The sequence below is a fragment of the Meleagris gallopavo genome, chromosome 19, assembly GCF_000146605.3.
Source record: "Meleagris gallopavo isolate NT-WF06-2002-E0010 breed Aviagen turkey brand Nicholas breeding stock chromosome 19, Turkey_5.1, whole genome shotgun sequence".
NCBI classification, from domain to species: domain Eukaryota; kingdom Metazoa; phylum Chordata; class Aves; order Galliformes; family Phasianidae; genus Meleagris; species Meleagris gallopavo.
In genome coordinates this window covers 9,839,493-9,851,307 of record NC_015029.2, presented here as the reverse complement: position 1 = coordinate 9,851,307, position 11,815 = coordinate 9,839,493, and the positions used below count along the sequence as shown (strand labels likewise).

Genomic DNA, 11,815 nt, shown 5'->3' with positions numbered 1-11,815 from the left:
GTAGCAAGGTTTCTGCTCCACCCGCAACTTTTCAACATTTCCCAGGAAAACAGCCTTCCCCCCCGCGCCCATTTGCTCAACACCCTTGGGCTGCCCAGCTACTGGGCAGGCAGCTCCTAAGTGCCCACAGAGCCAGGGCTCTCACAGCCTGCAGCAAACACCCGTCTCCTCAACGCACTCCATGCTTCACAGGACCAAGAAGGCAGCCAAGCTTCAAATGCTTAAATGGAAGAGAAAATCAAATTCAAACACGCACAATGCTCTGAACACCAGGAAGGGGAAAGGTCTTCGGCCATTTCCCCAGAAGCCAATGCACTTCCTTTAATGAAAAACAGGCTTTTTGAGATTTAACAAAACAATCTAACCCAAACCAGCACAGCCTTTGCCTCTTCCTGAAGAATTCCAGGCTAATTACAAAGTCACTTTTAAAGATGAAAAAATAGAACTGATACTCACAGTTTGGAAGGAAGCAGCAGCTCTAACACAGCCATCCTGCAAATGGCTGCTAATTGGCTCCACACCTGAAATAGATGAGAGCAAATGAACTATCCACCCTCCCACCCAGAGGACAGCTTTTTTTTCAGTTTTCACTTAAAGAACCCAGCCTGGCCTCGCGTGTGCTGGCACCACAGCTGGCAGCAATCCTGGCACGTGGTCAGCGCCCTCTGCCACGAGCAGGCCTGGAGCTCAGCTCTTCGGGTTGTTTTCCCACACATTCTTTGAGGTTTTTTGTTTTTTTATTACATGTTATAGTTTGAAGCCATCACAAATGACCCAGAACACAGAAGGACACCTGCTGGCCATCAGCACAGACTCAATGCTCCTGGTTCAGCTGGGGCCCATTGGTTCCGCGGTGGCCTCAGAGTGGGGGCTGAGGAACTGCTGCTGGGCTCTGGGCTCTGCTCCCCAGCACTGCCAGGGGGTCCCGCAGTGTGCAGCACGGAGGAGCCCACCTGGGGCAGAGCAGAGGAAGGCGCAGGGCTGGGCAGGCAGGATGGGAGTGGTATTTCTTGGATGCTGAGACATAATTTGGTGGCTGTTTTTCTATTCGTGCCTGTAAAGTTTCAGTGAATGGCACAGGTTATGATTAAAATGATTGGTAATGTCAGAAATGTTCCATGGAACTGCAGCTCAGGAGATACCCTTAGACATAACTAACTGAAACACACCAGGGATGCACAGTCCTTTCCATCTTTAAAATCACGCGCTCTATTTCAGGATTAATTTATCTGTGTGTCCCTTCCTCAGTGTTGCATAGCAAAAGACATATTTACAGCAGTCACTGCTTATCTGATGGCATAAATCCATCTGTGCAGAAATAACTGTCCCTGGTGCTCCCTGCGCTGCAGTGCTGTGTGCTGCTGCCCTGCGTGGAGATGCTCCCTGGGCTGGGGCCACAGCGGCGCTGCTGCACACACACTGCCTGCATGGATGTTTGTTATTTTTCTTTTTTTATTCCTCACGTCAGTGAGTAGACGGAGGGGATAAAAATGAGCCGTCTCTGTATTCTCTTTGTCTGATCACTTCTCCGTAGCCGTTTACCTAATTACTTTTCAGACACAATGAAGCTCCCCGAGATGAGGGTTTGTCCTGGCCAGGCCTTGGACCTGACTCACATGGCAGTAGTGGTAATGTGCCTTTAAGGCAAGTTGTGATCTTCCGTTGAACTACAGAAGTAACAAATGGTTCTCCTACACTCCTAGCTACCGTAATCTCATCAGCACCACTGTCTAAATCCTAAATATCCCTGCAGCTGAACAACCCCAAGGGAGTTTCCAGATAACGTAGCATGAAGCAAAGGACCCAATAGAGTGGGCTCCCATTTCCCATTGCTTTTGTCTGAGCTGAGCTGGTGCATCCCCCGACACGGGAATGGTTCAGGAATGAGACGGTGCAGTGAAGAGATACAGGCAGTCTCTGGTTCAATTTCTCACTCACGCGTTTTGTGTCTTCTGCAGTCCTGGGAAACCCCTGAGATGCGGCGGTTGCCAAACAGAATACAAATGTGTCGATAGGCAAATGACCTTAACTTTCAAACGGGGAAACAGTAATTCACAAATCAGCAGACGTCTGCAGGCAGAGCTGCTGGCAGAGATATGCAGAGAATTCACCAAATATTTGCAATAACTGCAGGGAATGGTTAAGAAGGAATTGGCAAGCAAAATGTCAGCGAATGCTCCCAGCACGGGGCGGCTGAGTTTCCTTCTGGGGACCGGTTGGGATAACGCCCATTCCTGTGCCTGGACAGCGAGGGCCTTCTAAGAACAAACTGATTAAAGAGCGCTTGGCAACCTATAAACATGGTGCAGTTTAAAAGAAGTCTTTTAACCTTGGAGGTCTTATTTTCCTTAATAGGAGGCTGGGAAACCCCTTGTTTTCCACAGTTTGATCAGCTCATTAACGAACTGACAATATCTCGGGAGCTGCTGATACTCAGTGCTTTAATAATAACATCTGCTGACTTCCTCAGGGCCCTTTTCAGAAGAAATTAGGTACAGGTCTGCATTGCAGGGAGAGCGGGGATGCTCCAAGTCTGCGTCCAGCTGGGAGCAGCAGCCGGGCTGAGGCCGAGGCTCTGGGTCTGAGTGCGGCTGTGCCGAGCTGAGCCCCACACCCAGCGCTGCCGGGGGTGCACCGATGGAGCTCCGTGCGCCGTGGGATCTTTTTAATCTCGTTTCCTACAAAAACAAGGCTCCTGTGATCCCTGCGTGCTTGTCTGTCTGCCCAGCCTGCCCAACGACTTTGAACTCTTTTTTTAAACTGATTTGAACCAGATTTCATAGAGAAGCAGAAGTCTCAAGGATAATTAAGTTCCTACAAGTTTCATACAAGTAGGCATTTGGGCAGAAAATGGAATTCAGAGGTAGAACAGGCAAAAAGTTTGCATTGAGATCTTTGAGTCCATCAGCTGGCTCCTGTCTGCAGCTGCCAGGGTTGTGGGAGAGCATAAAACCTTTGAGCAATTCAGGTACAACTCAGTCACAGGAAGCGTCTCCATGCCCTCAGTGCTCGGCCCTTATATGGGCCTTCCTCGGGTCCTGCGGGGAGCTCTGCGGCTGCCCGTCCATCCATCCGCCCAAGTGAGCCCACAGCTGCACCACAGGACTGCGGCTCGCTGCAGCGCGGGGCTCCTGGCTGCTGTCTGGGCAATGCCTTTCCAGGCACTCCTGCTGGCAGCTCCCCTGGCAGGAAGATGACCTAACGTGACCTCGTGGTGCCTCAGCCCCCCGCCTCCATTTCCTTCACGCTTCATCGCCCCTGTGGGCACTGTGCCACCCTCCAGCACAACCTCAGAGGAGCCACCCCTGCGTGCCGCACAGCTGGGGCGGAGGCACCGCGCCGGCTCAGACGTGGCAGAGCCCTCAGTGGCTGCAGTGCGGCAACGCAGCGCTCACGAGGCGCTGCCAGCCCTGCACGGATGGGGCCGAGCGTGGGGCTGTGGGGGGAGGAAGCGCCCACGGCCAGCGGCGGCTGCAGCTCCAAACCAGAATGAAAGATACCTAATAAAACACATCAAGAACCTTCCAGTCGCACACTGAATTTTGGTAAAGTTGAAGTCCAGGCAGCTGAAAGCTTCATTCAAGCAATAAAAGCACAAACTACACGAAGGAGAGTGGCAGGCTCAGCTGCTGCACGTAGGTATGAAAACTCTCCCAAGAGACAAACGCTCCTCTTACCTGTGTTGGCCTTTGCCACACCGAGGAACCAACAGCTGTGGAAACAGCAGAGAGCAGTGCAGGCCGGGCAGCGGCGCGTGCAGCAATGAGAGGCGCAGCGCGAGGGGCAGCCGGGACAGCATCTTCTGTCTGTGCCAGTGCACACATCCTCGTGTGCGTGGGATCAGCTGTGCAGGTTGGCAGCACCGTGTCCCCCTGGGTGCAGCTGAAAGCATCACGCAGAAGCTGCACCCAGCACTGCTGTGATCTGTGGCCTCACCTTCCGAGAAAAGCTTTACTTAGGTTATCCAAAGTAAGATTTTATTGATGATTGGAAAGAAAAAAAAAGGAGAGAAAAAAAACAAGCAAGAAGATGTGCTTTTTTCAGCAGCAGGAGGGGTAACACAGGGGGACTCACGGCGCTGCTCTGCCCACAAGCGCTCTGATTGCTGCACCATCTGCAGCACAGCCTCACTGCGCCGCTCCGCGCTCACCCCAGTGCCAGCAGAGCACCGCTGGGGGTCCCACGGCCGAGCAGAGCCCCGCAGGGCCCCGCGGGGGTCCGTGGGGTGGGGGGCGGCTGGCAGGGCCGAGTGAGCTGCACGGGTCTGCTCTGCACTGCGGGAGTGCTTCTGGACACCGTGACACGGAGCTGCCTCTGCATACGGGCTGGGGGGAAGGCTGTAAAAAAACAGGGCAGAGCAGCTGGATGAATACTCATTTTAATTTAAGATCCAACACTCACAAGTCAAACTACAAAGCGGTCCCTCGTGGGGCGTTCTCACGTTTTGGTTTAATGGAGCATAATTCTCGAGGTCAGATTTCGCCCCTGGTGGAAGTGTGGCACGAGACGTCCGAGAGCTGCAGCCGGGACCCACGGCCGCCGAGCGCCGCCGCGATGCCACCGGCCTCTCTGCCCCGACGCCCGCTTTATTAATTTCTGCTTGGCTCTAGGAAGAGGCATCTACCATTTTGCTTCCCTGAAGAAGCTCATAACGTTGTAATTCAAGTGTCAGGACAGATTAGGTTAAACGTCCTGTGCGACTCCCAAAGGAAAACAAACTTCCAAACATACCCTATTTGCCTCGCTACACGTCATGGATTGCATTAGAGCCGAACATGTAATTCTGTCGCCTAATGTGTTAAAGTTGGCATGAATTTTATTCTCTGCACAAGGTGAGAAATTACTTAGCTAACAAAACATTTCGTTTCCCTCTCTTTGCGTTCCTTCTTTATGAGATTCTGAATGTGACATTTTCACAAAAAATCCCTACACTTATTTGTGAAAAATGTATATTAAAACCAAAACACATCAAATGGAAAGAAATCACAGATGGTTTGATTCACAAGCAGTAGAATTAATGGGCTTCTCTACTCTTTATAAATATTGGAAGCAGATGAGTTCATTACTATTTCACTCTAATAAGGAAAACCTGCTTTATTTTGACAAGACATCGACTTATCTGGTGTTTCCACTGAATAACCGATCTGTTTTCTTGGAAAAATAGAAGAAAGGTTATCAACAAACAAAAGTCTGCCGCCAGCCAAAGAAATGCCAAACATCTTCATTTCAGATCATGCAGAAACAGAATTTGGGGGATTTTGAAAGTGTTGCTAATTTTCAGAATAGAAAGTTTTGAAATGTTTACTTTGTGGTTGTCTTAAATTTTTACATCTTTCAACAAAGCAAGCAGAAAAGTGAAAACATCTGAAAAGGCTTTGGAAAAGAAAAGAGTCAGCATGGCTGGATAAAGCTGTGGGCTCCTTTATCTTTGCGAAATCTGCACACATGGAGCAGAGTTCAGGACTTTCCTTTTTTTCCCAGTGCATTCAAGCACTTCCCAGTTCACGATCCAAGCCGTGGCGGCTCTGCCAGACCATCAAAGTGCTGCTGGCAGCCCTTCCTGCCGCGGGATAAAACATCATACCCTGGGGAAGCAAAAGCTGAGTCATTTTTAACCCCGACAACATTCACTGATGCGGTCATCCTGTTAGTCATGGAAATCCCGTGTTATTTCTATTTATGCTTCTTTCAACACTCATTAACCAAGGAGTGAGAAAGTTTCATTTTAAGCTGCAGAAGATGTTTACCCTCTCCGAGGCCACGGCAATCAGTTACATGGCTTATCCATCACTTCGGAGAAGGGAAAGGATTTGGAGAAATTCCCAGGGCGAGTTAATTCTTGAAGCTGTAGGAGGGAGAAGAGGCAAAGAAAACAAACAACAACAAAAGCCACAGCAGCACAAAGCCCAGCAGCCTGTGACATCACACCCCACGGCTGCTGCCAGCCTACGCCTGCTGCATCCCCAGGCAGCAGGAAGGCCGTGGGTGGGCGCAGCGGGGTGCTCTCCTTCTGGGGACCAGTGGTAGCTCCCAGTGCCTGCAGCGTGAGGCTGAGCTAGTTTGGTGGAACCAGGGGCACTTGCTTCAGGAGGTTATAAAAACATGCGCCTGAAGAGCATGTCGGGAACTTGGGAATTAATCTCCTTTAATTCAAAGGGCACTCAAAGTATGCGAGATGGGGATATTGGCTGGGGTGAGAGAAGATGCCAGAGGTCACAGTGTGCACCACCGTTGAGTCAAGTTCAGAAAAATAACAGCAGAATGAATAACAAACTTGAGTTCTAATGGTGTGACATGAACCTCTCCCCCATCGTGAAGTCCATTTTGCCCCGGGGGGTGCCTGCAAAAAGGGAGAGAGCTGCCAGGACCACCTGGGCTGGGATCCATGGGGCCAGGACCCCCTGCCCAACCAACAGAGCAGCTCTGCCCCTGCTGTTTGCCGCCTGCACTGCTGCCTGCACCGTCCCCATGCTGGGCATCATCCTGTCCCCATCCTGACTCGCACTCAGCCTTCTCCCCATGCTGACAGTGGCACTGGAGCTGCAGCCTTCCCAGTCACATTCCCCTGCCGCTGTTAAATCGCTCGCCAGCAGCAGCACTTGACAAAGAGAGCATGAAGCAGGGCCACACAGTGCAGAGCACGGGTCGTAAAAGCATGGCACCTTCCTGTAACTCACACATCCACCCTTAACTGCCTCTCTTAAAATACAGCTGTATTTCAGAGCTGATTATAAAACCCTGTTTATTTCTGCAGAATCCCAGTTTATAATATTTGTAAAAAATGAGACCATGGGGCCCTGAGCCCAGCAGGGCTGCTGCTCTGAGCCCACGCACAGCTACCAGAACCTCTGCACCAGCACCAAACCCCAATGCTGTGCCGGCACCGAGCCCCAAAGCTACGGGGAGCCACTGCTGAGCACCTCGAAGAGAAGGCCCTGCCTCGAGACCCAGGGCCCTCCCCCCGTCAGGTCACTGCAGATGGGGACTGTGGCTGTAGTTGCAAGGTGCCCTGCGGTCCCAAAGCTGCATGCTGTGCTCAGGCTGCACGCTGCTGTCACCTGCTGCACACTGCTGCAATGCCAGCTGCTCCTGGCCCTGCCTGAGCACTTCACAGAGGATAAATGAGTTGTTCCACTGACTTTGCCTGCATCTATTGTACTGAGCTCACTGCCACGCACCCTTGGAATGCTGCCTGTGCAGCAGTGCATTTGCCATGTGTGGTCCTTTCCCCTCCAGAAAATGCTGAAGCCAAGACATTCTGACTTCTGATTTTTTGACTTTGCAGCATAGAATTTAGCAGACATTTCAGATTGGTTTACAAGGATAAAAACCAACACAAACAAAAGCAAATTACCTTCATGAGGTTCCTTCCATCACCTCTGCAGCACCAGCCGCGGGCAGCCAGGAGCAGTCAGCTCTGCAGCTCATCAGGGGGCTCACAGCTCCTGGTCCGACCGCCAGTGACTCCTCTGCTCCCATGGTTTATGTCCTGTGCCTGAACTCAGGTCACATCTCTTGCAGTGTCCTCTGCCCTCCCAGGTAGCTTGAGAGCACAGGAAAGGCCGTATCTGATTTCAGCCCTTGCGTCCCACCAGAACCGCTCAGAAAATCCCTGTCAGCACCAAGCAGAAGGAAATGGTGACGTGCAGCTGGGGCAGAGAGAAAAGTTCCCTTGTGAGTCTCTTGTATTAAAGCCTGCAATACCCGCTCCTGGCACCTTCCAATCAAGGGACATCTATGAGTAATGATCTTCTATTTTCTTCAACTTCCTCAAAATCCTGTGAGGGGGAGGTGAGAAAACTCACCACTGCGGGATGCTGCTGGAAACATCCACCTGGCCAGAAACCCAGCTTCTTATTCACCTAGCATGCTAACCTTGCGCAGTTCTAACTCCTTGAACGAGCATTCATTGTGGTATCAAGGCAAATGCTGCACTGAAGTCAAAGTCTACTGCAAGAAAACATTACTTGTATCAAACTAAACCTGTAATCTTTCCAAGAAATAAAAATAGTTCCAGGTGCTACAGTTAAAACCGCTGCATTGCAGCAGAGTTCAGAATAGCACTGACTGATGTTTATTCCTCCTGACACATTCTAACTCCAGATTTGGGATCCAAAGAGGCCAATGCAGTGACGGTGAGGAGCCAAAACCAGCGGACTGATCCCAGGGCTGAGTGCTTCTGCTCCCGTGAGCAGCAGTTGTGGCACTGTAAGCTTCTTAAGCTCCAAAATTAACATATATACAAAACAGAGAATAAACCAATTAAAACAGATTTTATTTAACAAATTATATTAAGAGTACAGACTGTTATCACACAATGAAACTTCCCTTTGTAAAATACAGGAGAGTCATCTAAAATAAATATAAAAGGTAGTAACATTCATTAGATTAATGCACAGTAAATTTGTTTTCAATAACCCAACACAATGCATAGCATCTCAAAACAACACTTTCCAACTGCATAAAAGGTTTCTCTCCTCCATCTGTATGATGGCATTTAAAACTGTTGCTGTTTGGGAACAATTTTACAACAACTGACCAAAACATCCGAACTGTTTGGGTTCCCCGTACCGAACGAAGCGAGCAGCACCTCACCGCGCCTTTCCTTCCGCGGGCAGCGCCCTCCCCACCTGCAGCACTGCTGCTGGCTGGGGGCTCGGAGCAGCGAACACCGACCCCGCGCGGCTGCCCCAGCGCCGGGATCTCCGCCGGCCAAGGCTGGGCTGAGTCGATGCTCGATGCGGACACGCTGTGCGAGGAGGGCTGGGGCACGGCGGCCGTGGGGCTGGGACTCCATCGCCAGGCCCTCGCTCAGCCAGCATCGCTGCTTTGCTGTGGGGTGAGCACAGCAGGGGCACTGTCTTCGTCCTTTTTTAAAGACAGCGGTAAGCCACGTGCTGCAGGCTCCGTTTTATGCAGTGTTTGTGCCGCCCTTGGGAAAGGGGCAAGGAGAGCCGCAGCAGCCCTGCCAGGTGCCGCGGGTGAGCACGCCAAAAACCCAAGGTTCCAGACTACCAACAACGTCCTACTACACGGGAGGCTCCCAGAGGACCCCCTCCTAAAACATCGGGATAACCGCAGTGACAGTCAAAGGAGAAAAGTCTGACAAAGCTTATTTCTACAAACTACAGCTATGAAACACTCCCACAGGAAGACATCTGCTAGGTCTGTCCACACTTGATCACAAAGTTCACACTCTACATTACTTTCTGCACTAATATCTTGCCTTTCCATAATTAACATGTTAGACTGTCTGTCCTGGACAGTCCATGAGTCACCTCAGTATGCTCTTTGCTGAGGGGAACCCAGGAGGCAGCATGCCACTACTAATTCACATCAGAAGGTATACTGTACAGTAAGAAAACTTCTGCTGCTTTTCTATTCCTTGCAGAGATACAAATCTGGTGGATAATTCGGCAAACTAATTTCTCCATTAGCCACAACACTGAGCTAGCTGGTATCTAGTTTTGTTCTAGAGAGAGAGACAAGGTAGCCAAACACATCTGGCAAAGCTCTGCAAATCCACTTCTGTTGCAGTCTGCTGACACATCTCCTCCCTGTATGCTTCAGAAGGCTTCTCTTCAGCCAGAAAACATCGGTATCAGGCTGCCTGAACACTGACTCCCTGGGCAATGCTAGCACACTGCATGTTGGACCAGGAGGGAGGAAGATGCAGAGATGCTTGTGCGGGCTCCAGCATATCGCTGCAAGGATGCAAGGACCAGCCTTGCAATGAGCTACTGAGAGTACAAAAGTTACAGAACAGTAAAAAACCGCCTGTGGAAATACTGATCTGGTACCCACAGTCTGGGGATGCAGAGGTGCAGCAAGAAAGCTTCCAAAAATCAGTGGATCACGAAAATGACATACAAAACCAGCCAAGCTGTGCTGTATCACACCACGCTTCTAAGGAGAGACTCTGAGCTCTCTCCTTTTGGAAATGCCAAGTTTGTTACACCGGTTAGCATGGCTGAGAGCACAACTGGCCTTCAGTGCTCAGGACATCCCTACTGTGCTATACAGAGAACTGCAGTTGCACTTTTCACACTTTCAGGAACTGCTATCTTTGCAGGCCACAGTGCAGAAACACTGCAAAGACCCAAACTATTCCATCTTCCAAATTTATTTGCAGATGCGTCCCTTAAGTAGATTTGCTAGGCTAGTGTAAGAGAAGAGAGAAGGAGAACCCACTATACAAATATATCCTGAAGATTTCTTAGATGCTTGTGCCAGCTGCCTGTCCTGTCAGCGTTTTGAGCCATCCAGTGTTTCTCGTAGGTCACTGAGGAGAAAGCTGAACTTACTACTTGAGAAGGCTAAGCTATACAAAAGCACAAGTTTCATCTGCTCTAAGCTACATCTCACGGAAAGGGACTCAGTGCTGCAAGCCTGTTTCCCCGAGACATCTCAGGGAGAGCTCCCCCAGATCAGAGCCTGGCAGTGCCCAAAGCTGCTCCTCATTGCTGTGCGGTCGGTGCTGCCCTCGGCACGTGGAGAGGCGGTGGGCACGGTGCTCCTCCAGATATGCCCCCATCTCCTGGTAGCAAAAGCTGACCCTCAAGCTTGGCACTGTCTCCACAGCCCTCGCTCCCCTGCCACCAGCAATGGGGAACGCTGGTCATCCGCAGCTCCGCCGTCCCAAGGCGATGAGGAGCGCACCGCTGCAGCCAGCTTCCACCTACCTGCAGCATCCACTGTACTACAGGAGAAGCTATGAATGGATGCCACAGAAAACTACAGGACAAATTACACGCAGAAACACAGAACGACAAAAGATGGATGATATGGGCATACTACTACAGCATAGAGTGGATTTGAACTTCAAGTGAACCTGAGCCAAATGACCAGGCTGCCATGGTGTGTTCATTTGTCGATGTCGGCATCATCAATCTGGCCTTTGTGAAGCTTGGCAGTGAGGTCTGGCTTTGCTTTCCTGCAGGATAAATAAGAACTACAAATGGTGCTGCAACCTTCAAGTAAATGAGCACTTCCAGGGGGTCACTCAAACCTCCAGAGCTGATGCAAATGAAATAGCTTTAATTCTTTTGACCAAATTATGACACACCTGCAACTGAATCTGCCCGTGCTTTCAAATCACACAGCCTTGCTTTACAGAGGCAGTTTTAGAAAACGATTACCTGACTGGAAGAAGTTGAAGCAAAGAACTGGAATCAGACTATGCTGAACGTTAAGGTGTTTTGTGCTCATTATCCCAGCAATACGATACGGTGCCTTAAAACCAGAAATGAGTCTTTGGACAAGAAATACTTTACATATGTACAAATAAAAAATACAAGCTGACAGTACAAAACCTACCGTTAGTCACCATTCCATCCAACTAGAAAATACAAGATCCATCAAATGCAGTGCAAAGCAGGTCAGGGCATACGTGTGACCCAGACAGAGAGCGGCAATACTGTTACTTGTTACCATGGCAATTGCATTTCAATGGGGTTAGGTAATCATTATTTTACAATACAAAAAGTTGTACATTTTAACACTTACTTAAAAATTGCCATTTTGCTGCCATGATGTAGCTTTGTTCTACAGCAGAAACTTGAAAAAGCAGCACAGAGTCAGATAGGCATTTCTCAATAACTTATTACAGCAACAGACTTTTCCAAGACATGCATTCAACTCTGGAGCGAGCTCACAAGGAGGCTGAGGTCAGCTTTACGCATCAGCTCTCATCCTGCGCTACGCCAGAGTTCAGTGCTTCCCTCTAGAGTGCCGAAGGGGACGGGCACGCCTCTTCTTTTAGCAGCCACGAGGCAAAAATGAGAGACCCGCCCCACGCCGCAGGCGGGCAGCAGCA

General features: G+C 50.2%; 1 protein-coding gene across 2 annotated transcripts in view; it reads right to left on the bottom strand.

Moving 5' to 3' along the window:
- Positions 1–7,421: 7,421 nt before the first annotated feature.
- MVB12B (multivesicular body subunit 12B) overlaps positions 7,422–11,815 on the bottom strand; it is a 48,988-nt gene continuing 44,594 nt past the window's right edge. The window contains exon 10 of one of the 2 annotated variants that reach the window (XM_031556252.1): positions 7,422–7,612. In XM_031556252.1, coding sequence (XP_031412112.1) covers positions 7,502–7,612 — 111 coding nt within the window. In that variant the 3' untranslated portion in view covers positions 7,422–7,501. The remainder of the gene's footprint in view (positions 7,613–11,815) is intronic. The other variant, XM_031556253.1, reaches the window with a different exon arrangement.